The 26969-nt window shown below is 42.6% G+C and overlaps 2 protein-coding genes across 2 annotated transcripts; both read right to left on the reverse strand.

Annotated features, from left to right (window-relative positions):
* LOC118365892 (tyrosine 3-monooxygenase-like) lies at positions 1-9342 on the reverse strand. Its single transcript, XM_052491618.1, has 12 exons — positions 9339-9342; positions 8363-8619; positions 8069-8221; positions 7937-7964; positions 7800-7888; positions 7603-7633; positions 7365-7452; positions 6685-7212; positions 6408-6460; positions 6064-6190; positions 4889-5909; positions 1-551 (listed from the first exon to the last, which is right to left on the reverse strand). Exons 1-8 carry the CDS (start codon positions 9340-9342, stop codon positions 6870-6872), a joined length of 993 nt encoding a protein of 330 aa, XP_052347578.1. The 3' UTR covers positions 1-551; positions 4889-5909; positions 6064-6190; positions 6408-6460; positions 6685-6869.
* Positions 9174-26606, reverse strand: LOC118366333 (phenylalanine-4-hydroxylase-like). The gene is made up of 13 exons (XM_035748914.2): positions 26372-26606; positions 24942-25058; positions 15418-15601; positions 14133-14221; positions 13478-13545; positions 12823-13019; positions 12589-12724; positions 12243-12312; positions 11893-11949; positions 11692-11787; positions 10706-10839; positions 10444-10559; positions 9174-10009 (listed from the first exon to the last, which is right to left on the reverse strand). The coding sequence occupies exons 1-13, from the start codon at positions 26429-26431 to the stop codon at positions 9966-9968; spliced, it is 1368 nt and encodes a 455-aa protein (XP_035604807.1). The 5' UTR covers positions 26432-26606; the 3' UTR covers positions 9174-9965.
* Between the last annotated feature and the right edge of the window lie 363 nt (positions 26607-26969).

Consider the following 26969-nt stretch of genomic DNA (forward strand, 5'->3'; position numbering starts at 1 on the left):
TCTCAATACATACACCCAACAAGGAAATATTAATTCATCTTGCAAAGAAATAGCAATTGTGTTTTTCAGTTGAATAAATATATACACAGCATTTCACATCCATCCATTTAAAGGCTGAATCTGGTTTAGTCTCTAAAAAAAATACCATAATAATAATAATAATAATAATGCAAGTATTAGCCCAGCAGGATTGAAGAGCTGGATATTCAACTGATTGTCTTAAATGGAACTACTGTATTTTGAGCATTGATTGTTTGTGCATTTGGCCCCATGGCCACACAGAGAAATGACAGATTGCACCTTTAAAGACTCAAAATGGCTTTCCCTTCCCACCCCTCCAGAGGTATGTATCAGTTTCACTCCCTGAGTCTCTGGCTCAGTGTTGAGGCCCTCAGCCCAGTTTCTCCAGGGAACTGTGGAGTATCTTCAGGTCGTCTCTCATCTGGCCTAGGGCATGCTGGATCTTACTGGGCTGGTCCAGAACCTCCAGGCTGCAGGTGAATGGGTCGTACCGGACAGAGAAGGGCTGTTTGATGGACGACGAGTACCGCCTGCAGGTAGAACAATGAGGTTTTAAAACATTGGGTCCATATTTGCGAATAAGCAACCATTTAATTTTAAACAGTTTTTCTGGCACCAAATGCGTATCAGCCAATTCAAATCTGCGATTTACTTGCATGTGACAGAAAGCTAATGTCTGGGTAGCCATTTGACTTGATGTTCAGGAGTCTTATGGCTTGGGTGTAGAAGCTGTTTGAAGCCTCTTGGACCTAGACTTGGTGCTCCGGTACCGCTTGCCGTGTAGTAGCAGAGAGAACAGTCTATGACTAAGGTGGTTGCAGTCTTTGACCATTTTTAGGGCCTCCCACTGACACCGCCTGGTCGAGGTCCAGGCAGTGATGCAACCAGTCAGGATTTTAGATTAACTAACTTCAAAGTAATGACTGGGGACGTCGGGTTTGATACGAAAGCTTATTTTTGTAAGAATACTTGTTCATGTTACATTTAACAACAATTGTTTTGGTACAGAGCAATGCAGGTAAGATGCTGTCGGAAAGTCAGCTACAATCACTCGCACCTGCACATAATTGCCGCGTTATCACTCATTCCTCTCGCAAGGCATTCTGGGACTTGCAGTCAAAAAGCGTAATTCAACACAACCCAATACAATTACATATGCAAATAAATATAAAGAAATATATTTAGATACAGTTCAAAGAATAAACTTAAACATTAACTCAAACACATTAAAGTTACAACACAGGATGCTCTCGATGCTGCAGCTGTAGAACCTTTTGATGATCTGAGGATCCATGCCAAATCCTTTCAGTCTCCTGAGGGGGAATAGGTTTTGTCGTGGCCTCTTCACGACTGTCTTGGTGAGCTTGGATCATGTTAGTTTGTTGGTGATGTGGACGCCAAGGTACTTGAAGCTCTCAACCTGCTCCACTACAGCCCTGTCGATGAGAATGGAGGCATGCTCTGTCCTCCTTTTCCTGTAGTCCACAATCATCTCCTTTGTCTTGATCGCATTGAGGGATAGGCTCTTGTCCTTGCACCACAGGTCTCTGACACCCTCCCTATAGGCCGTCTCGTCGTTGTCCATGATCAGGCCTACCGCTGTTGTGTCATCAGCAAACTTAATGATGGTGTTGGAGTGGTGTTGATGTGAGCCATGACTAGCCTTTCAAAGCATTTCATGGCTACAGATGTAAGTGCTACAGGTTGGTAGTCATTTAGGCAGGTTACCTTAGTGTTCTAGGGCACAGGGACTATGGTGGTCTGCTTGAAACATGTAGGTATGACAGAATCGGTCAGGGAGAGGTTGAAAATGTCAGTGAAGAGACTTTCCAGTTGGTCAGCGCATGCTCAGAGTACACGTCCTGGTAATCCATCTGGCCCTGCGGCCTTGTGAATGTTGACCTATTTAAAGGACTTCCTCACATCGACTGCGCAGAGCGTGATCACACAGTCATGCGGAACAGCTGATGCTCTCATGCATGTTTGTGTTACTTGCCTCGAAGCGAGCATAGAAGTTATTTAGCTCATCTGGTAGGCTTGTGTCACTGGACAGCTCTCGGCTGTGCTTCCATTTGTAGTCTGTAATAGTCTGCAAGCCCTGCCACATCGGAGCCGGTGTAGTACGATTCAATCTTAGTCCTGTATTTATGCTTTGCTTGTTTGATGGTTCGTCGGAGGGCATAAGTGGGATTTCTTATAAACTTTTTTATAGACCGAGTCACTGGTGCTTCCTGCTTTAATTTTTGCTTGTAAGCAGGAATCAGGATAGAATTATGGTCAGATTTGTCAAATGGAGGGCTAGGGAGAGCTTTGTACGTGTCTCTGTGTGTGGAGTAAAGGGGGTCTAGAGTTTTCTTCCCCTCTGGTTGCACATTGAGCATGCTAATAGAAATGAGGTAAAACTGACTTAAGTTTCCCTGCATCAAAGTCCCCGGCCACTAGGACCGCCACCTCTGGATGAGCGTTTTCCTGTTTGCTTATGGAGGTATACAGCTCATTGAGTGCCAGCATTGGTCTGTGGTGGTATGTAGACCGCTACGAAAAATACAGATAAACTCTAGGTAGATAGTGTGGTCTACAGCTTATCGTGAGATACTCTACCTCACGCAAGCAAAACCTTGAGACTTCTTTAGATATCGTGCAACAGCTGTTGTTTACAAATATGCATAGGCCCCCGCCCCGTGTCTTACCAGACGCTACTGTTCTGTCCTGCCAATAGTGTATAACCTGCCAGCTGTATGTTATTAATGTTGTCATTCAGCCACGACTGAGGTGAAACATAAGATATTGCAGTTTTTAATGTCCCGTTGGTGCTTTCAGTACGACACATTTATTTCCCAACAATTGAATGTTAGCTAACAGTACTGATGGCAAAGGCAGATTAGCCTCTCGTCGCCTGATCTTTGCAATGTAAAACCGATCTCTTTACGCAAAATTTCAGTTTCTTTCTCCAGCATATGATGGGGATGAGGGCCTGTTTGAGTGGTTGGAGTATATCCTTCCCGTCCGACTCATTAAAGAACATTTCTTTGTCCAATTCGAGGTGCGTAATCACTGTTCTGTTGTCCAGAGCTCTTTTCAGTCATAAGAGACGGTAGCAGCAACATTATGTACAAAATAAGTTACAAACAATGGGAAAAACAAACAAAATAGCATGGTTGGTTAAGAGCAAATAAAACGGCGCCATCACAATTGTAGCTGGTCTCATCAGATAACATGGAACACATTAGCCCTATGCTAACCTCAAAAGATGGCACTTATATCCTGGCACAAATTCTTCATCAGTGTATCAAAGATCTTAAACTTTATATCCACCAACCAATGGCATTTCTTAAAAGAGGTCAACCCTGGCTAAAAAAGAGGGATATTTTAAACCTACAGGAAGAGAGAGGCCCAACTCTGCGGAAAATCTGTCTCCCTTCAGCAGGTGACATTTTTTTCCATTGTTTCACCCACCCAACAAGGAGTTTTTATATGGAAGTCAATGAATGTCGAATTTGGTCAACAAAAAAAGAGTAGCTTAATTGCTACTGGGGTTTATTTGATCAAATAAAAGAAGTTCCGTAACGCTTAAGTTATGAGTGTACTGATATACAGTGGGGCAAAAAAGTATTTAGTCAGCCACCAATTGTGCAAGTTCTCCAACTTAAAAAGATGAAAGAGGCCTGTCATTTTCATCATATGTACACTTCAACTATGACAGACAAAATGAGGGAAAAAAATCCAGAAAATCACATTGTAGGATTTTTAATGAATTTATTTGCAAATTATAGTGGAAAATAAGTATTTGGTCAATAACAAAAGTTTCTCAATACTTTCTTATATACTCTTTGTTGGCAATGACAGAGGTCAAACTTTTTCTGTAAGTCTTCACAAGGTTTTCACACACTGTTGCTGGTATTTTGGCCCATTCCTCCATGCAGATCTCCTCTAGAGCAGTGATGTTTTGGAGCTGTTTCTGGGCAACACGAACTTTCAACTCCCTCCAAATATTTTCTATGTTTAACTTCCTGATTGATGTCTTGAGATGTTGCTTCAATATATCCACTTAATTTTCCTCCTCATGAAGCTATCTCTTTTGTGAAGTGCACCAGTCCCTCCTGCAGCAAAGCACCCCCACAACATGATGCTGCCACCCCCGTGCTTTATGGTTGGGATAGTGTTCTCTGGCCTCCCCCTTTTCCCTCCAAACATAACACTGGTCATTATGGCCAAACATTTCTAATTTTGTTTTATCAGACCAGAGGCAATTTCTCCGAAAAGAACGATCTTTGTCCCCATGTGCAGTTGCAAACCATAGTCTGACTTTTTTTGTAGTGGTTTTGGAGCAGTGACTTCTTCCTTGCCTTGCTAAGCGGCCTTTCAGGTTATGTGGATATAGAACTTGTTTTACTGTGAATATAGACACTTTTGTACCTGTTTCCTCCAGCATCTTCACAAGGTCCTTTGCTGTTGTTCTGGAAATTGATTTGCACTTTTCGCACCAAAGTACGTTCATCTCTAGGAGACAGAACGTGTCTCCTTCCTGAGCCGTATGACGGCTGCGTGGTGAAGTCGGAAGTTTACATACACTTATGTTGTAGTCATTAAAACTATTTTTTCAACCACTCCACACATTTCTTGTTAACAAACTATAGTTTTGGCAAGTCGGTTAGGACATCTACTTAGTGCATGACACAAGTCATTTTTTTACAAACAAATTATTACACTTATAAATCAATGTACCACAATTCCAGTGGGTCAGAAGTTTACATACACTAAGTTGACTGTGCCTCAAAACAGATTGGAAAATTCCTGAAAATTATTTCATGGCTTTAGAAGCTTCTGATAGGCTAATTGACATAATTTGAGTCAATTGGAGGTGTACCTGTGGATGTAATTCAAGGCCTCTCTTCAAACTCAGTGCCTCTTTGCTTGACATCATGGGGAAATAAAAATAAACCCCCACAAGTCTGGTACATTCTTGGGAGCAATTTCCAAACGCCTAAAGGTGCGACGTTCATCTGTGCAAACAATAGTACGCAAATATAAACACCATGGGACCGACTGTAGATTAGTAGTACATCCTCCCCCGATTTAGATGGGGCTTAAACTCTTATGGGTTAAATTGAAATGTTCGCAAGTATGGACTCCGAGTGTCTCCTCACGTCATCTCATCTCTGTCATAATGATGTGTTAGCTAACACACCTGACTCCAATAATCAACTAACCATGATCTTCAGTTCAGAATGCAATTTGACTCAGCTGTTTGTGCTTGGGATGGGGTAAAAGTGTGACACCAGTCCGGCCCCCGAGGACTGAAGTTGCCCATCCCTGCTCTATGTCCATCCATACTCTGCTCATTCAGATTACCTTAAAATATTACAAAACGTAATATACTAATTACGAGTAACTCCTAAACAGCTGCCTTCAATCTGATTTGCTTCTGGGTCCTCAGATCCCCTGAGGTTCCCACTGGCTCCTCTCCAAAACCCCTGCAACACCGTGTCCAGGAGCGACAAGATCAACTCAAACCCAAATACACCACATATTTCCAGCGCTCGTGGTTAGAGCGCTGGACTAGTAACCGGGAGGTTGCAAGTTCAAATCCCTGACCTGACAAGGTACAAATCTGTCGTTCTGCCCCTGAACAGGCAGTTAACCCACTGTTCCTAGGCCGTCATTGAAAATAAGAATTTGTTCTTAACTGACTTGCCTAGTTAAATAAAGGTAAGATAAAAAAGTTACACATTTCCTGTGACGTGCTCACATATAGACATACACCACTTGTATGCATTGATGTACCTCATCTTAATCTTGGCATCCTCAAAGCTTTCTGAGACAAAGTAGACAGGTTGGAAAGTCTGGTCCTGGTAAGGCTGGATTGCTGTCTCCTCTGGGTTGAATGGCTTGTAAGAGAGATGGAAGTAAGAGATAAGTTATTGTTTTAGACTCCTTCAGAAATGATTAGCGGCATGTTATATAAAACAGAGATAATAAATGAGGAATTAGTCCCCTCTATCAGTACAATTCTACAGAGTACCAATGTAAAATACTACTCACAATGAGTTCTCCATATGAGGACAGGAGGCCGGCAGACCAGACTTTCCAACCTGTCTACTTAGTCTCAGAATGCCTTCACAGTTCCATTCTGCTTACACAGTCCAAACTCCACCGTTAACCAGTACAACTGTCAGAGGAATGACAACAAGTGATGAAGAAATGATAAGGCTCCATTTCACACATTAGTCAAATTATCAGATTGGTCAGTATTTTTTATTTCCACTAGATGGAAGCAAAGGTCCATTATTTGTAGTCCAACACCCAACCTTAATGTAGTACCTAATGTTTTATATCTGATTGGTAACTGCTTATTTTTAAATGAAAGCTCAAAGGTCAGCTCTTACGGTTGAGTCTCAATATCCTCGTCTGACGCTCCCAGTGAGGCAAGGCCAATTTCCTGCAAGTGACAAACAATTGTAAGTGTTGCGCACTGATAGGACAATTGATGTATTATTATAATGGATGTATTATTATAATGGATGTATTATTATAATGGATGTATTATTATAATGGATGTATTATTATAATGGATGTATTATTATAATGGATGTATTATTATAATTGATGTATTATTACTTCCAAGCATCATATGAACCATATTATAAGTCTAAATGTTTTTACCTGGGAAAACTGGGCAAATTCTTTGTCTACAAGCATAGGAATATGGCCGAGTAACTCGTGACAGCAATCTCTGAGAGGAAGCACAACAAGTGAATACATGAACCACATGAATCATACATATGTTATTATTTATGATCAGTTCAGTAAACATATTTTTATGACACACATTATTTCGAGTGATTCTACTATGTCAATGACACCATTTGACGTACGGCTCCGGGGAGTGCATGGGGTGCGGAGGCGTGGCGGATGTACCGGGTACACTGGAACACTCTGAAGGCCAGGCTAGCTAGAAAGTCTCTGGCGGAGAGTAGCCCTGTCACCGGACACAGCTGGAAGCCTGTCTCCTCTGGACAAACAAGAACACAGTGCTGGGCCTCACCTCTGAGGAAGGCAGAGACCTCTCGGAGCTGGGGGATACTGTCCTCTCCGTAGCCACACTCCCTCTCCAGCTGCTGCAGCCCACCCAGGAACTGTCTGCACACCAGGTCAGGGTAGATGGTCCTCAGGGTCTGGTACACCTCTCTCCTGTTAAATGACAGCAGCAGCAGAGTCATTAGAACACTGTCATTCCAACTCGACAGGTATATTGACTGTAGATTATTATCATTATGGAAGAAGTCTAGTATTACGGTATGATGTCCATCTCCAGTATACTATACATCAGCTGTTGTTCTCACCATGTGGCCACCTCCTCTTGTGTGTACTCCATTCTGGGTAATGGTTCCCCCCTTGTGGAACTGAGATGGATGAATCCATACATCAGTCATTCCTTTACCAATGCATTTCTACAATGGCATGCCTTTGGTCCAATGATGCAGTGCTGGCACCTAAGAGCGACTGACTACATGGGAATATCCTTTTTTGAAACGTGAAAATGATGGTATCAATTTACTGTTTGTAATTCGCTGAAGCAACTTATTTTTCTGTATTCTGGATCACTGAATCCCTGTAAAAGGAATCATAACATTTAGGCAGCCATGACATTTTTAGTTTGTTATCCTTTTTGATAGTTGAGTATTATTGCTAACAATTCAATGAATTATGCAAGTATTGTATCAATGCCATATAAATAGCAGCCTAGCTATATTGCTAAGTTAAACATATACACCAACTGGATGATCCTGGTCCATATCTGGGTCATATTTCGTTATCAACAGGTTGCATTTATCCAGATCTCTGATCTTTCTGGGGAACCAGGGAACTAAAACAAGGAAACAGGAAAATATGTCAGAGCATAATTATTTCACACAATTTAAATGATTAGTTGTTATTTTATTCTAAACGATAATAAATCAAATTAAAATCAGAAAAACGTTACTATTATTAGAAACGTATGATTATTGTTTCATTCAAATGTTATTATAACCCTTTTCCTCTGTACGTCGTCGGCGACTCTCTTGAGTGAGTTGATGAAGATGTCTGTGTCTGAGATGTGCACTTCACACCTCATAAAGAACTCCAGATCATCACAGCCACTGTTCTTAGACTTCCTCCCTGGTCGGCTCTCAATATGCAGAAGCTTGGCTTCAAACGTCTGAATGCATGGTAAAGACATACATATCATATTTAAGCAAACACATTTATATTTGATCAACTTGTTTCGATGCGGTAGACCTGATTTTATTGAAGCTCTCCATCTGCAACTCCTATCTAATGATGAACATGTTTTCCTTACCTCAAAGACTTTGCCAGTTTTAAAGAATCCTGCATTCTTCTCATGGCTGAGTGCGAAAAGAATGTTCAGTGTCAAGGTTCCTTCCTTTTCCTCAAACACAACGTTTTCACCGCCCCGCGATGGGTCAGGGGACGATGAACAGCTGGCGCGCTCTTTCCGGGCATCTTCGATCAGACTTCGCTTTCTGCCGACGAACGGAATGTTTTGCACCACACTCTCCGTCTTCGTTGAACTTCTGGCGATTTGTCGTAGACTGTCTTAAAAATAATATTGCAGAGTTGCTATGATTTGTTTGATCGAATAGTCTATATAGGCCTATTCCCGGATACTAAGACTCGCCGAGGCACAGCGGTTTTTGAATATGTGCCATCAGCAGAGAGACAGGTTTATATCCCAGTGCTCACATAATTATTTATGGAAATGAGTTATGCAAATGCACACGTTTGAGTTTTAGGTGTTATGCGTCATAACAGCCAATCAATCACCTTTTAATGGAATAAAAAATAGCCGATGAAAGCACGTATACGCCTAATATATTGAGAAATCAAATGTTTTGTAGCCTACAAAATAAGATGATGAATATTGAGTTTTACCTACATTTATCCTAGGCTATATATTTGTATTTCCATTGTAACAGATGCAACAGGTCATTGTGTAAATTTCTTTTCCCCCTGACTTGGGATGCTCTCCAAGGTGCTGAAACGCACTTTGACAGACTAACACAAAATATGTTCTCACAACCAATTACAGCCTAATTATAATAAAACATATATAATAATAACAATAATTATTTTGAGAATTGATCTGAAAGAACCTTTTTTAGCACACATTTATTTGGCAAGTTAATAATAACACATGTTCATGCATATTATACAAACAAATGTGACAGTAAAGAATGGAAAAACATTCAATCATTTGGATGAATCGGAATTCAGGATATAATCAAACACATTCGCTAATAAAATGCTGGACATACACATTGTATTTCGTTATTGTGTTATATAGGCCTAGCTATTTATAGCATAATGCAAAGATTTATGTTTGCCATTTGCCATTTAACCACCACCTATAGATAGAATACTTAAGTACGAATTAGATCATCGTCAAAGCCTGAGCTAATAGTCCTGGAACAGCACTATTCCAATGTAATCCGTCTCAGCTGGTTACAGAAAGTTACATCGGTTAACCTATCAACACAGTAATGGCGGTGTTGGAATTATAGAACATACTGAAAAATGTATGATAAAATAATACTTATTTTAAAGTTAATACTTGTTTTATGTAACTTCGTATTTTCAATGATTGACTAATTTTCCGATGTGCCATTTTCATTGGCTAGTTGTATGCCTCTCTGTGTGATTCATTGAGAGAGTGCTACTCTAATAATGACTACTCCAATTAAAATGTTCTACTTAAAATGACTAGCGTCTGGGTTGCAGTATGTATTTATGAATAATTTATTTAAAGATGAAGCAGAATGCAGTAGATTTTATAATGGACAAGCACACAGATTATAAGTGGAAAGAGTATAATGGAAATCTACAAGATTAATGAAATCATTGAGATTCTATCATTGCACACATCAGTATTGAAGTTGGTCTCCTTACTCCATCTTCCGCAGGGCATTGCACAAGATCCCAATTTCCCCTAAAAACAAAAGCAACATGATCAAATTAGGTAGTTCATGTCTAGAAGATTAAGAAACATTCAATTCCAGTAGGAGTTGGACAACCATACAGATATTGTCTTTAATTCAATTAAACTATGTTTTCAATTTGTAAAGGGCAAGACAAAAATAAATCCTAGTGTGGTCTTCTGTAGCTCAGTTGGTAGAGCATGGTGCTTGCAATGCCAGAGTACTCGGTTTAATTCCCAGGACCACCCGTATGTCAAATGTATGACTGTACGCCGCTTTGGATAAAAGTCTATGCTAAATAGCATATATTACATACAGTATATATAAATTACAATTGGTAGAAAAGCTCATTTGAATCAATTTCTAATAGTACTTGATGTTTGTATTTGCATAAGGGGTTATTGAGAAGTTAGTTTTGTGAGGACTCCATAGAAATGTCACACACCACTGATGTTGTCAGCCAGGTTTCTCAGCTGCTGGGTGTTATCCAAGACTTCAATGCTTTGGGTGTACGCATTGTAGCGCACTGAGAAAGGCCTGGGGATGGTGTCGGCAAATTTCCTGTATAAAGAGTCATAACATAGGACTTTCAATTGAAAATGTAAACGTATATATTACGATATAAAGATCCAGAGAGTTCCGAAGCAATTACAGTGAATTAATATGACATAATAAACGTTTAATATTGTGCAGCTGTTAAATATTACCTGACTCTCTCTTTAGCGTCGTCAAAGCTCTCTGCAACAAAGTAAATGGGCTGGAACTCAGTGATTGGGTACTTCTGGAGGCTGGTCTTTGCAGGGTCAAATGGTTGAATCTTGGGCTTGTCTGTCAAACAGTACTGTAAAACCAATTCAAAACAGTCAAATGTTATTCCAGAGTTGACAATACCCACTTATGGGAGATGTACCACTGTCATGAATCAATCTACAATGAGCAGAATCCAAGTCCTCTCTTGGTGTTTTGAGGTCACGGACCACAAGCAGTGTGCAATTTCTCAATGATATTCTGTGCCCCGTGAGCCTGGGTAGCAGTAAACAGGAAGTGCAGTGTGAATGGCGTCCTGCTGTGATATGTCTCAGCTAACTGCTCATCCTCAGATGACAACGTCTGATGTAACTGGTGACTTAAGATATGAATTCTGTCTCTGCCCCCTACTTCTCCAGTGAACCACTAACCCACTCCTCACCAGTTTCCCCCAGTGACACATTTAGCCTGAGCCCTGGGTGGACCACTAACAAACTGATTGACAGCTGTGTCGCATTAGTGGAAACCAAGATTGGTATCAGGGCAGGTCTGACGGTTTTGACGAGTAGAAGTTACTTTTCGTAGCAGGTTAGGAGAATTTACCTGTCAGGTTTGGAAAATTAGGTTAAGATTAGGGTTAGTTAAAATGCTAAAACTATCCCCGACGTGACTCGAACATATCTAGCTAAAACCAGGTCTGCCCTGAGAAGTCTTTGTTTCCACTAATGCGATGCTGCTCTCTGGCAGCCCACTGGGCTACATCATATGGATATGTCTATATTAGAACTGCAGGAAGGAGGCCTGCGCACGTGGGCATTAAACAGGACATGAAAGACACCCTCGTAAAAATAGCCACTATGCTAAATTAATTGTTCCACTGTGGCTGCTTCTAGCATCCATTTATCATTGTAAGTCGCTTTGGAAGCTGTAAATGTAATGTAAATACCTGCAGCTCTCCAAATGATGAGAGAAGCCCGGCTCCATAGGCCTTGATCTCAGAGCCCTGCTTGCAGAGGCCAAACTCCACTGTGAACCAATAGACCTGTGGACAGACATACAAGGGCTCGTCACATATTCAATAGTTTTGTATTCCCCTGGTATCAGGAGTCGGCTGTAGTTGATGTTGTGAGACGTCTGACATACTTACAGTAGCAAGCCTCTCAATGTACTCGTCGGGGGCACCCAGGGAAGCCAGACCGATTTCCTGTTCAGAACAGCGTCAAATAAATCATGCTATTGTCTATATTTGCATCAGGGTATTGTGCTGTTACACAGATGAAAGCGTTCTACAGGAGCAATACCAATGTTAGAGGAAGACTGGCATATTCAGTACAGTTGCACGGCATTCTCCTCAATCCTCAACATTATGACTAGCATGACTGTGTTTGAAGCAGATCTTTAAAATGGTGCCCTTTTTCACGCCAACAATGGATAGTTCTCTTAAGTTATGATACCAGCAGTGGATAAAGAACGTTCATCTCCTCTTGTGTTCTTTACCTGTGAGAATTGGGCAAAGGTGGGGTCAGCAAACAGAGGAACATGGCCCAGGAGTTCATGGCAGATATCCCTGTGGAGAGATGTAAGTCAATGACTGTAGAACATATTCAACTATGTACAACTGGTCCCAAGGTGGGATGTGACACATCTATAAAGGCATGGACACACCGGTGGCATTTGCCGGCCGAAAGTACTTAACAGGGTGCCGGCTGTAATTTGCAAACTGAGTACAAACCGATTCTACGTGTAGGAAATGACTGAAATCGGACGGTCTCTAAAACATACCATGGCGAACGAGCGAGTAATTTATGTTTTTTCTCCTTAAAATGATGAGGGTGACACTCACGGCTCAGGTGTGTACATGGGCTTGGATTGGTGACGAATGTACTGTGTAGAGTGGAAGACTCGGAAGGCCAGACCAGCCAGGAAATCCCGAGAGGAGAGCAGGCCAGCCACGGGGCGCAGTCGAAAACCTGTGCACGCTAAAACAGAGAGGAAGGGAGGGTACCATGTCAGTGTATGTAGGACGCTGATAGAAGCAGAGGAAGTGGGGTACTTAGGCACGATCGGTTGTCTTTACACTGCAGGTAGCGTGAGATGTCCTCCAGCTGGGGGATGTTGTCCTGCCTGTAGCCGCAGTACTGCTCCAGCAGGGGGAACACACGGTTGTGCTCGCGGCAGGCGTGCGTGGGGTACAGAGTCTTCAGCTCATTGAACACTGTGCTCCATGTGGCCTTCTCCTCTGCTGTGTACTCCACCTTGGGAATGACCTGGCCACTGAAACAGAGAAACACACGGTTGTTAACACACACCTGTGTACAATATGTTCTTATATACACAGACACACAGTCCCTATTTGTTGAGGGAGGACTAGGAGGATAGATGGGTGGGGGGGGGATCAGTTAGTGGATTCACTTCATTATTCTGCCAAGGTATCGCTGCCATGTCAATCTGAGCGTCCTGTGAGGGCGTTTTCATTGGGGCTGGCGCTCTCTGTAGTTCCTGGGAATAATGAAGTCTCAATTATGCGAACAAAGCTAGAGGCTTCAAATCCACCACTGTCCCCTCTGTAATTTGTCCCCTTTTGTTTGTGGTATTTTCAGTAAAAGGCAAAGCGGGGAATGAAATGAGGCTGGAGGAGAGAGCCATAGATCACTTCTAGTAGGTTCTAGAAGCTCTCCACCTCTGCTGTTGTGTAAAAGAGAAAAAAAATTATATTCTGGATTGATAGTTACTGTCTGTAGTTGTAGGCAATGTCGGCAAACTCCTTCCTCCTGGTTCTGTACACTGGGTCTGTGAAGCCCTGGAGTGAAAGACAGGAGTAATCAGTGTTAGATCTTATAATTGATCACTGCCTGGCCCTGTATATAGTGTGTAAATCCTCAGCTAGGACTACTTGGACTCTTTGACAGCATCATACTCTCCCACTCTGCTGAGAGCCCTGGCTGGAAACACATATTCAAATGAGGCCTTTGTAGAATGTATGCTGCTCATGAGGAATACATTTCACTTTATAGGCATGGCAAAAGGGAGCAATTACCTATAATTATAGGGGCTCAATTAAAGCAATGACATCAATTTGGGGCCCTAGAGAGTTTCCATTAGAATAGATAACAGAGTGGGGACTGTCGTCGCGATTTGAATCTTTCATAAAATACACGTGTGGGTGCACATGTATACACACACGTACCTACGCATGTACATACACCCACATAAATCAAATTAAATTGTAATCGTCACATGCTTCGTATAACAACAGGTGTGGACTAACAGTGAAATGTTAACTTACGGGCCCTTCCCAACAATGCAGACACACAGACAATACAAAGCAGACACCCAGTACACAGTGTGTAGGATGTAAACAGACAGTAATAAATGGTTGATCCTTACAGGGTGATCAGAATCCAGCTCAGATCCGTAGCTCAGAATCTGGTTGGCAAAGCGATCCAAGTCCTGGATGTCATTGGGGAACCATGGAACTGTGGGACGGGGGAATCTCCTCATTACCCAGTTCAGGTGAATATGACAAATAGATATATACATGGCCAAAACAGACCAGAGTAAAACCAGTCAAAACAATGGTGCACAACTTCTTGAGATGTAGAAAACTACAATTTAGTGTTATTTACAATTGTCTGTAGTATATCTGCCTTGTGTTCAATGTCCAATTCCAAAATGTAAATTGATTGAAACAAGTGAAGCCCAAATGAATATTGATGTGGATGGCCTTGTGGGGGTTTTGCCTGCAGGGTGCGTTTGTATTGGGATAGAACACTATCCAGTAACCATGTTGACAGTGAACAGAGCACCAGAGGAGGTCACCCATTGGCTCATTTATGACAGTTAGAAGTACTGGACATCAACCATTAATCTAAATCGAGGCCGTGTGGTCCAGCCTGAGGCTAGGGGAACAATGGGATCCCACCAGACTCCTCTCAAAACAGCCTGTCTCCATCTCAGACCATAAATATCTCTAATATCCCCCAATGACACATTAACCTGTCGCCCTGTCCAGTAGACCATAGGGCTAGACAGAGGGGGCTGAGTACAAGGGCTGCTGGCTTGGTGGTGGCCCTGTCTATCTCCGCCTGTCTGTCTGTCCGGGATGAGCGATGGCCCTGTTAGGGTTTCCCTCCTCTGGGTCTGTGATAGAGACAGTCTGTTCTGTGACAGTCGGTGACACTGGGCTCCTCTGTTTGCAGTCAGGCCAGTTGGTACCCAGTAACTAAACTAATGTCATTGTGGAAACAACTAATAAAGGAGGCTGGATGTGAGGGACAGGCCATCCGTCTCCGCGGCGACGCTCATGGCCTCATTAGACAGTCTGGCTGGTGGCCTGCTAAAGCGCCACCCAAAGTTCAGATCATATGACACACACACACAGGCTTTGTCTACTTCCCCCTTCTCCCACCTAGACACAAATATATCATCACATAATTATTGTTAAGTACACTTAAAATAATGATTTAATAGTCATGATTTTAATCAGTCATGGTTTTTAATACTTTTAGTCATGGTTTGTAATATGTTATATACTTATCTAGATTTATTATTAATTGATAATATACTTCTGTATTCCAATTAATTCCAAGTAATTCTGTATTCCAATTCCAAATTTTCCTAATTAAAACGTGTTGACGAGGATTGGAATTAACTCCAACGCTGATACACACACCTGTGTCCTTCTGTTTGTTGCGTGAGAGCTCGTGCACGTGGCCACTGATCTCGGTGCGCAGGCCATCGATGACCTCGTCCAGGGACTTGGAGTAGCTGGTGTCCACGCTGATGAAGAACTCAAACTCCTGGTTGTTCAGTCGCGACGGGCGAGACTCGATGTGCATCAGGTTGATGCCCTTCTCCTGTTGAGTCAGAGACAGAGGAGAAGCCATGTAGCTCTGTAAATCCTGTGTGACAGCTGGGTGGTTCAATCCTGCTATTAGTTGTAGTACATCACTTTATTTATTTTGTTTTTGTGTTTTTGTATCTTTAACCTTAAAAGCATTATTGGGTTACTGAAATATTATTGGCAATAAAAGTTAGGTTACATTTTTGAAAAACGACTTTATAAACCTGTGATTCAACTCATGACGATCCAAGCACTGGAAATATTGTAAGTGGACTTAGCATACCGCTAGAGGGCGCCAAGTGCACATCCAAACGGTGGTCATTTGACAAGCTTTGTGGAGTCGACCATGCCCTTAGGACAGGACAGCACAGCACAAAACAATCATCCAGCTAATGCACTGTGGGCTGGATGTTATAGAACCGACTAGAGCCAGGACGTGGGCTGTGGTATCATTGAAAGGGCTTGCACAACAACATGCAGCATTTTTATCAATGCCGTCACATCTTTGAACTCATTCGGTCTACTTTTTGCATCTCTATAAAATTGCCACTTAACACCAGAGAATATTTTCCAGATTATGTTCATTTTGGATGGGATTCGATGTGTGCATATACATATCTATGCATTTCAATATCAACTGTACATCTCAATATCAATTGTAGTTTTTGGCCCATCCGGAGAAACATGCAAATCTATAATGGTTAATTATTTAAAAAATTTGGTTTGGTTTTGTAACTGTGGGGAGCAGAAAGGGAGTAGAACCATCTCTGACTGCCATAGGCCCAGTAGAGAGGCGGGGTCAGGTGGCACACAGTCCCATTCCCCCTCACTCTCCTCTCTCTTCTCCCCTCACTCTCGTCCCTCGCCCCCCGCCCTCCCCCTCCCCCTCTCTCCATCTCCATCTGGATCCCATTCTCCAGACTTGGGCTCTATGGAAACCATATGGATCTGCTGTTGTTTCAACATACAACAGCACTTAGTTACATAACAACCCCCCCATGGCTGGCCTAGCATCGCTCTGCATACTTTACATCTGATGTGCCGTTATTGACTCCTTGTGGTGTCAGTGAGTTTGTTTGCCCTGTTTGTTAGGTCTCTGTCTGTGTGTTTTAGTTTAGGCAGTTAGTTTAGTGTTTCCTTTGTTGTTGACAGTAGATCAGTACTGCAGTGTTATTCTAGTATTCATCTTTATTTATTATTTGTATTTTTTTTAATAAATGTTTAAAACATACAATATACTTGCAGTGAAACCGCTCAACAACTACATCACATTAGTTATCTAACAGACCCCCATCCAGAGCGACACACAGAAGCAACCGGGGTCAACGCCCTGCTCAAGGGCACGTTGACAGATCTCCCACAAGGTCAAAAAACAGGGTCCTGAAACCCCCCAAAATAGCGAAAATCCATTTCCCACCCCCAAGAACCCCATAATATTAATCTTACAGGGAGCCTGACCAGGCTTATCTAGGGCAAAATATGCCCCCCCAGTTTATATGGACGCAGGGCCTATATGGGCTGGCATATATTATATATATTGGATAGATTTGTGTACTTCCTAGGGATGTCCCTATGCTCCTGGTGACTTTTGAAGTGGAATGAATGTCTACCACAAGGCCTTGCGTGAGTGGCATTAACACTACCCGTGCCCTGGCTGGGCTAAGGCCTTGGTCCGGTCATAACAAGCTCACTGATGCTAGGAATTGACTCCTCACATGTCATCCAACCCACATCACATGGGCTGGCGTTTCAGAGGGATAAACAGGGAGTTACTGTAGCTGGGGACTGGAACTGCATAGGAGGACTTCTTGACTCCAAATGAATCCTGTAAATGTACATGGGTATGAATGATGCTGGTTATGCAGCTGGTGATGTGGATATATGGAGCCAATGTAAACGTTTCCTTTGCATTCAGTCCGTCCTACTTGAGCTGTCATTTTCAGGTTCTCACATTCAAATGATCATGGTTTCTACTTGGATGCCTTCGATGTTTCACTACACATACATGAATAAAGCCATGTCTTCCCACTGATGACTGAGAGGTGCCCTACGGGGGGGGCCAACTGGTGTTGCTGAGTACAGTGGAGTCTGGTCAGTCCTGGGGAGAGGGCAGGGACATGTTGATGGTTTTAAGGGTAACGTGACCTGTTTTTATAGAAAAGGAGGGTGTGGATGCTGGGATGTGATTGGACTAAAACTGGGTCTGATGGTGGGGAGGTTTGGGGTTTTACAGGGAGATGGGGGTGGAGTAGGGGGTGGATCTGGGGAATGAGAGCTCATAGGTCCAGAGGAGCTTCTCATGTTTACAACTGCATTTAGAGTACAGCACGTGGAAGATACTTATTGATCTCACACATCTCCACAAACACGCATTAAGAGTTTTTGTTTTACTTTGTGTTTTACTCCATTTAAAAAAAAAACCATCTGTAGTGGAGAGTGGGGTAAGTTGAGCCATTATTTACATTCAGCATCACTACATCAAGGGAAATATAGTATTCTTTCTAACAAAGATATCTACATATTTCAGGATGGTGTGTATCCCTGGAAATAATCAGATTCATGACAGTTTTGAAAACATAGCTTGCCCCCCATAAAAGCGGTCTCTTGGCACAACTTACCCCATGTAAATTGAGAATTGGGACAGGGGAGGGTTGGGAATTGGAACAGGGGAGGTTGAGAATAGGGACAGGGTTGGTTGAGAATAGGGACAGGGTAGGTTGAGAATAGGGACAGGGAAAGTTGAGAATAGGGACAGGGTAGGTTGAGAATAGGGACAGGGTAGGTTGAGAATAGGGACAGGCTAGGTTGAGAATAGGGACAGGGTAGGTTGAGAATAGGGACAGGGTAATTTGAACATCTTGGCCATGTTCTGTTATAATCTCCACCCGGCACAGCCAGAAGAGGACTGGCCACCCCACATAGCCTGGTTCCTCTCTAGGTTTCTTCCTAACTTTTGGCCTTTCTAGGGAGTTTTTCCTAGCCACCGTGCTTCTACACCTGCATTGCTTGCTGTTTGTGGTTTTAGGCTGGGTTTCTGTACAGCACTTTGAGATATCAGTTGATGTACGAAGGGCTATATAAATACATTTGATTTGATTTTATTTGAGAATAGGAACATGGTAAGTTGAGTGACAGTGTCCTGTGACAGCGGGGGATGGGGATGGAAGGTCAATGTTGAATTCATGGAATGGGGATGTGGTATATTGTGTATTTAACTGTATGCCTACATTCAGATATAGATCTCTCTGTTCAATATCACTAACCCTTCCATTTCTTGACCAGTTGTCTGGGACAGAGATGTTGTTTCCATGTACCAATTTGTGGGCAAGTTCTTTTGAGGCTACTAAGCCCATGAAACTGGTCTGCAAGCTCAGCCTCCATGTCATCAGATAAGACCTCGTGTTCCTCTGCTACTCTGTCATCGCCTCTCTTTCACAAAGGTACATGTTCGTTTTCTTTTCTTGTCAATGTACCTCTTCAGTGGAATTCAGTCTATTTTCTTCATCTATTTCTGCTGATTAAACGGACTTCTTCCCCTCTCTCACTCTGTTGGCTGCTCTCTCACTCTGTTGGCTGCTCTCTCACTCTGTTGGCTGCTCTCTCACTCTGTTGGCTGCTCTCTCACTCTGTTGGCTGCTCTCTCACTCTGTTGGCTGCTCTCTCACTCTGTTGGCTGCTCTCTCACTCTGTTGGCTGCTCTCTCACTCTGTTGGCTGCTCTCTCACTCTGTTGGCTGCTCTCTCACGAACCTCAGGGGGGCTAGACCCCATGATTGCTTTACATTTGTATACACGGGACATGATGATGTCTGCTCTGTAACAATGCAAATGCAATATCTTGAGTTCATATGCATGACACATTGCAGGCATATTATGCATAAAACGGACCAAAATGAATCATTTGTATGGAGTATGGTAACCATTGGCTCTTCTTACCCCATGTCCATTTTCTCAACTTACTCCAAGGCAAATATTTTGACTATATTAGCCAACATAGCTACAAGGAAGATCTTTCAAGCAAGGTTTAGGATGTCATATGAAGCTTATAGAGACCCCAACTGATGTATAAAACCATCTACTTTGGTTTAGATACAAGCATCATGAAACATAGTAACACATTAAATGACTTTTGTTCTGTTTTTTGGACCTAACTTACTTGCCACTTTTTCCATGTGGTTTGTTCCTTCACAGACTCCATGAAATGATGACCTCTTCCTAAATATGTGGTCAGATTATTCATTTTGACTCAACGTACCCCGCTCTCCCCTACAAGTGAGGCACAAGACCATCCAATTCTGTTTCGACGACTAGGACATCAAACTTCGATAGCACTTCATCGTCGAAGGTTAAACAATGAATGTGTTGCCCAACAGTCCTGACTGCGTGCTACGAAGTACATAGTTACTTCAGTCAACACAACATTTTTTTTAAAGAATGTACCTTGGTGCGGGGTCAACTGTTCCTGGTGGCAACAACACAACATGGTTAAATGAACGCAGTAGCCATAACTGGTGACCATATTGGGGTCTGATGGGAGTCTTCCAGTCTGTTTGGCTATTTCAAAAACAGAAACCTCAGCCTGCATCGTGGATCAAAGAGCGGCCTGGAACGATTGTGTACACAGCTGCTCCCATAGATATCTAAGATAAAGATGTCATCACACTAACAGTTACCATAGAGCCGTAAATCTACACTGTCGGGCTTACATCCCCTCAACTCTAAATTCAGTAACCTACATTAAGAACGTTGGCTACTGATACAGTACATTGGGCAACCAACACATTGGACAAAGACGTCAGATCAACACCCACATTTGGGTTAATATTTGATTGAGTTGTCAACAAACTCAAAATATTTCAAATAAACCAAACCTTGAACTCTGGTTGAAAGGTCTTGGGTTAAAATGATGCAAAAATGTTCAACATGTACAGTGGGGCAAAAAAGTATTTAGTCAGCCACCAATTGTGCAAGTTCTCCCACTTAAAAATATGAGAGAGGCCTGTAATTTTCATCATAGGTATACTTCAACTATGACAGACAAAATGAGAAAAAAATCCATAAAATCACATTGTAGGATTTTTTATGAATTTATTTGCAAATTATGGTGGAAAATAAGTATTTGGTCAATAACAAACGTTTTTTCTCAATACTTTGTTATATACCCTTTGTTGGCAATGACAGAGGTCAAACGTTTTCTGTAGGTCTTCACAAGGTTTTCACACACTGTTGCTGGTATTTTGGCCCATTCCTCCATGCAGATCTCCTCAAGAGCAGTGATGTTTTGGGGCTGTTGCTGGGCTACACAGACTTTCAACTCCCTCCAAAGATTTTCTATGGGGTTGTGATCTGGAGACTGGCTAGGCCACTCCAGGACCTTGAAATGCTTCTTACGAAGCCACTCCTTCGTTGCCCGGGCGGTGTGTTTGGGATCATTGTCATGCTGAAAGACCCAGCCACGTTTCATCTTCAATGCCCTTGCGGATGGAAGGAGGTTTTCACTCAAAATCTCACGATACATGGCCCCATTCATTCTTTCCTTTACACGGATCATTCGTCCTGGTCTCTTTGCAGAAAAACAGCAGCAAAGCAAGATGTTTCCACCCCCATGCTTCACAGTAGGTATGGTGTTCTTTGGATGCAACTCAACATTCTTTGTCCTCCAAACACGACGAGTTGAGTTTTTACCAAAAAGTTATATTTTGGTTTCATCTGACCATATGACATTTTCCCAATCTTCTTCTGGATCATCCAAATGCTCGCTAGCAAACTTCAGACGGGCCTGGACATGTACTGGCTTAAGCAGGGGGACATGTCTGGCACTGCAGGATTTGAGTCCCTGACGGCGTAGTGTGTTACTGATGGTAGGCTTTGTTACTTTGGTCCCAGCTCTCTGCAGGTCATTCACTAGGTGAATGTGTGGTTCTGGGATTTTTACTCACCGTTCTTGTGATCATTTTGACCCCACGGGGTGAGATCTTGCGTGGAGCCCCAGATCGAGGGAGATTATCAGTATGGCTTCCATTTCCTAATAATTGTTCCCACAGTTGATTTCTTCAAACCAAGCTGCTTACCTATTGCAGATTCAGTCTTCCCAGCCTGGTGCAGGTCTACAATTGTGTTTCTGGGGTCCTTTGACAGCTTTTTGGTCTTGGCCATAGTAGAGTTTGGAGTGTGACTGTTTGAGGTTGTGTACAGGTGTCTTTTATACTGATAACAAGTTCAAACAGGTGCCATTAATACAGGTAATGAGTGAAGGACAGAGGAGCCTCTTAAAGAAGAAGTTACAGGTCTGTGAGAGCCAGAAATCTTGCTTGTTTGTAGGTGACCAAATACTTATTTTCCACCATAATTTGCAAATAAATTCATTAAAAATCCTACAATGTGATTTTCTGGATTTTTTTTCTCATTTTGTCTGTCGTAGTTGAAGTGTACCTATGATGAAAATTACAGGCCTCTCTCATCTTTTTAGGTGGGAGAACTTGCACAATTGGTGGCTGACTAAATACTTTTTTGTCCCACTGTACGTGTTATGACAGCTATCCATAGGGATGCAATGGTATTATTTTGATTCTGAAATAATGTAGAAACAATGTTGAGTGACACTACTTTTTGCCCAGAGGTAGGGGGAACCTACTGCACCCACCTAAAGCCTGGGACCTTAATGATACATTATGTAAAAACCTTGGGGTAGTCCTCCAACTCCTTCACACCCTGCTGGAAACTCTCCACTAACATTTGGCTAGTTAAATGTTCATGTAAATTCTGCCCCAGGGAAATGTCCAGTATTCATACTTCATGGGGGTGCAGTAGTTACCGTACAGTGCATTTACTGGTAGCATCCAATGGTGGAGCATTATTTTCCATTTCCTTGGCCTCTGTTGCAGGAGCCTGCGTGGAGATTGAACAAGCTGGTCTATTTGTATGAGAGAGCCTGTTCCAATTGGACACAGAGCTGTACACATTAAAACACAGCAGGCCCTACGGTAGGATATACTCCTACTGGGGGGAACTATGTACTGTATTCAGCCAGACACGGGTCCTTCACTGGGGCAGGTACCCGGATGCAGGAGGATGGTCAGTGACCTCGAACATCTGGAGCTAACTGGAAACATGCTGTCTTAAGAAGCGCGTTTGGTTGCGTACCTTGTAAATTCTTACATGGGAGGAGAGAAGGGAAACGAGGGAAGGTCTGGCTAACTCAGTGTGAAGCCCTGGCCTACATGGAGGGAGAGAAGGGAAACGAGGGAAGGTCTGGCTAACTCAGTGTGAAGCCCTGGCCTACATGGAGGGAGAGAAGGGAAACGAGGGAAGGTCTGGCTAACTCAGTGTGAAGCCCTGGCCTACATGGAGGGAGAGAAGAGAAACGAGGGAAGGTCTGGCTAACTCAGTGTGAAGCCCTGGCCTACATGGAGGGAGAGAAGGGAAACGAGGGAAGGTCTGGCTAACTCAGTGTGAAGCCCTGGCCTACATGGAGGGAGAGAAGAGAAACGAGGGAAGGTCTGGCTAACTCAGTGTGAAGCCCTGGCCTACATGGAGGGAGAGAAGGGAAACGAGGGAAGGTCTGGCTAACTCAGTGTGAAGCCCTGGCATACATGGAGGGAGAGAAGGGAAACGAGGGAAGGTCTGGCTAACTCAGTGTGAAGCCCTGGCCTACATGGAGGGAGAGAAGGGAAACGAGGGAAGGTCTGGCTAACTCAGTGTGAAGCCCTGGCCTACATGGAGGGAGAGAAGGGAAACGAGGGAAGGTCTGGCTAACTCAGTGTGAAGCCCTGGCCTACATGGAGGGAGAGAAGGGAAACGAGGGAAGGTCTGGCTAACTCAGTGTGAAGCCCTGGCCTACAAGGAGGGAGAGAAAGGAAACGAGGGAAGGTCTGGCTAACTCAGTGTGAAGCCCTGACTGTCTCTTTAAAGTGGTCCCTCGGACTGAAAAATGGCAGCTAGTAAACTTCTGTCTGATCTTCTAGAGTCGCTCTGCTTTTTATGGCCGTGATCGTTACCTCCCTAAGGTTGCTAGCGATAAATGGTCCCGTGTAGCTCATTGGTAGAGATGACGCTTGCAACGTCAGGGTTGTGGGTTCGATTCCCGCAGGGGAACAATATATTTTTTTAAATGTATTCCGTCGCTACTGTGAGATGCTCTGGATAAGAGTGTCTGCTAAATGACTATAATGTAAAAATAACTGTCCTCCTGAAGGAGTGACTAAGCAGTTTTCCTGGTCCAGAACACAGCTGTGGAGTTGACTCTCTGAAGATGCTGTACATCATTTGGATGAGTCTTTTTCCATCTGTTTTATTCATATTTGGCACGCATGGCATGAAATGGATAAAAACACCTGATCGTTTACTTTGTTTGCTTATAGCCTGTTGTTGTGTTCGTACTGTTCAATAGCCTCATTACCCACCTCTCTCTTTCTCACCTACAGCTTTCACAGCTATTTCAGCTAATACTGCTTTCAGCTTTCACAGCTATTTCAGCTAATACTGCTTTCAGCTTTCACAGCTATTTCAGCTAATACCGCTTTCAGCTTTAACAGATATTTCAGCTAATACTGCTTTCAGCTTTCACAGCTATTTCAGCTAATACTGCTTTTAGCTTTAACAGATATTTCAGCTAATACTGCTTTCAGCTTTCACAGCTATTTCAGCTAATACTGCTTTCAGCTTTAACAGATATTTCAGCTAATACTGCTTTCAGCTTTCACAGCTATTTCAGCTAATACTGCTTTCAGCTTTCACAGCTATTTCAGCTAATACCGCTTTCAGCTTTAACAGATATTTCAGCTAATACTGCTTTCAGCTTTCACAGCTATTTCAGCTAATACTGCTTTTAGCTTTCACAGCTATTTCAGCTAATACCACTTTCAGCTTTCACAGCTATTTCAGCTAATACTGCTTTCAGCTTTAACAGATATTTCAGCTAATACTGCTTTCAGCTTTCACAGCTATTTCAGCTAATACCGCTTTCAGCTTTAACAGATATTTCAGCTAATACTGCTTTCAGCTTTCACAGCTATTTCAGCTAATACTGCTTTTAGCTTTCACAGCTATTTCAGCTAATACCACTTTCAGCTTTCACAGCTATTTCAGCTAATACCACTTTCAGCTTTCACAGCTATTTCAGCTAATACTGCTTTCAGCTTCTACAGCTTTTGTAGCTTTTCAGGTTTTTGGCACTCCTAACAGGCTTCTTATTTGTCCTTGACCAGTGACTCATTGGACAAACACATCAGAGCATTTCAGAATAAAGACTGAACATTACTTTGCATGTGTGTGACTACAGTACATTACTGCACATGTAAGATTGTTTGTTTGCACTGTGTACATTCATATTCACGGTTATGTTGAGTGGTTTACTTCAAACAGCCTGAGGGCTTTGGCCAGCGCCCCAACCTCCTCCTTCAGGGAGAAGAAGCAGGACAGCACCCCCGCCTTGGCGCTGGTCTCTTCCTCCAGGTACATGGAGCCTCTCCTCTGCAACAAGACAAGATTCACAGCAATTTGGCCTATGACCCCCAGGGCTGGACCTTACCACTGCACACATTCCAGGGGGCATTGAATGTGGTGGGCTGTGGATTACAGGGGGGGGGGGTTGTTTATGAAGCTGAGTAGAGTGATTGACATGGCTATGCTCTCCAAAAGTGATCCCTTGGCATTACCTAAACTACACAGCTATTTCTCTCTCTTTATGCCCTCTCACTCTTTCACTCTCTCTCTTTATGCCCTCTCACCAAACTGCAAACGCATGTCGCCCACTCCCTATAATGACTGAGCCTCCACAATCTGACCCACAAACCTGATAGCAACCCAGGTAGATCAAACAGTTGAACAGATATGCATTATATCATTAGGATTGTGTTAATTTATTCCATTGCATTTACTCCAATGTATCACTCACAATGAAAAATCATGTATCGTGCATGTGTTTGTGTGTGGGCTGTGGTTATAGAACCCAGGTTATTTAGCATATTCTAAAGAACTTACCTCTTAAAGCACAGAGCTTTCACACCTTTAACCTTTCCCCTCTGACCTTTTGTAGTAATGACCCCTGACACTGTCTCATCCAAATCGACTATTTATCTCTACTCAGCACCAATACCTCGACGTCCACAATTCCCTGAACTTCACTGTTTATTGGGATTCTATCCATTTAGAATCTCCACAGTCCGTTATTGTGATGAATTAACAAACACTAAACGTTTTATCATTACTTCTCAAGCAAAAGCCGGTGTTAAACTGTGCACCCCTTTTCTAGATCAGATTTAAAAAGTAAAAAAAAAAACATATTTATGACCGCAACCTGCATGGATTCATAGTCACTGACCTTTAACATTATTCACAATTACTAGACAACAGTCTAGTCTGTGTTGCCATTCTGCGGACTAGAACATTCCAGCCACAGTTAACAACATACAGTAGCTGGACAATGAACAACGCTCTAATAGCCGTTTCACAAAATGACACTGATTTTTTACAATAGCACGTTTTACAGGGGGTCTGTCTCATGCCAAGTATACCTGTTCCCTTAACTATCTCGTAACATGGACTTTAATGCACAATAATAATGATATGGCTATATTAAATAAATAGAATCATAAAACCATCAATTATCACCATCTAGTATTATAAGCCAAGGAGTTTATGAATGTATATTACTCATTCAACATTATAACATAAATTGTCATCACCATTACATTATTAGTGAAAAACAACTTCATAAATGTATATTATTCATTAAACATTTAATATTATTGTTCACACTAGATTTGATGTTTAATATTGCTTACCTCTTTGCCATTGTCCAGTGTGGGATAGACCCCGTTAATAGTTTTGTATGCCTTGTCCATCCTCCAGTCTTCTCTTGCGCAGGTATGAAACTACTGATGCTGAATGTGTGTGCTTTGGTCGAATTTGTTTGAACAACTCCAGTTGAACTTCAGCCGTTCATGTAGGCCCACGTGACACCACCCCCGTTTTGGTTTGTATCCCTGTCACGCGAGGAACAGAGGCCTATGGAGCCATGAAGTGCCAATAAAGCAGTTTCATAACATCTGGTTCTTTTCTATATTGGCACATCTGGTTCTTATTGTCTAGCGCTGGGGTAGATGTGTCTAAATGTTCCGAATCAACGTTTCATAACCATCACTACCTGCCAAGCCTCCACCCACTCAGTAGGACTTTCCTGTGATGTAACAGATACATATGACTTAGTTATAATGATGAAGAGGATGGTCAATGCACGCCTATACTGTGATGCATGCTCATGATGAGCCATTAGACCACTATAATGACCCGAAAATCAATAAAGTCGAATAGCTGCTACTCATATAAGGCTATGTTATGACAGTAAGCGACGCAACTTGTATCGATGAATGTTTTGGGGTT

This window comes from Oncorhynchus keta, chromosome 33 (assembly GCF_023373465.1).
Source record: "Oncorhynchus keta strain PuntledgeMale-10-30-2019 chromosome 33, Oket_V2, whole genome shotgun sequence".
Lineage (NCBI taxonomy): Eukaryota > Metazoa > Chordata > Actinopteri > Salmoniformes > Salmonidae > Oncorhynchus > Oncorhynchus keta.

Excerpts from the sequence above, each read along its gene's own strand:
- LOC118366333 (XM_035748914.2), bottom strand. The coding sequence starts at position 26,431 with ATGGACAAGGCATACAAAACTATTAACGGGGTCTATCCCACACTGGAC. Across the intron at positions 12,313-12,588 it reads CCCATGTACACACCTGAGCC|GGATATCTGCCATGAACTCC; the intron begins GTGAGTGTCACC and ends ATCTCTCCACAG. Across the intron at positions 11,950-12,242 it reads CCTTTGCCCAATTCTCACAG|GAAATCGGTCTGGCTTCCCT; the intron begins GTAAAGAACACA and ends TGTTCTGAACAG.
- LOC118365892 (XM_052491618.1), bottom strand. Across the intron at positions 7,889-7,936 it reads AACAACTAATCATTTAAATT|TTCCCTGGTTCCCCAGAAAG; the intron begins GTGTGAAATAAT and ends TCCTTGTTTTAG. Across the intron at positions 7,453-7,602 it reads TCCAGAATACAGAAAAATAA|GACTGATGTATGGATTCATC; the intron begins GTTGCTTCAGCG and ends TGGTAAAGGAAT.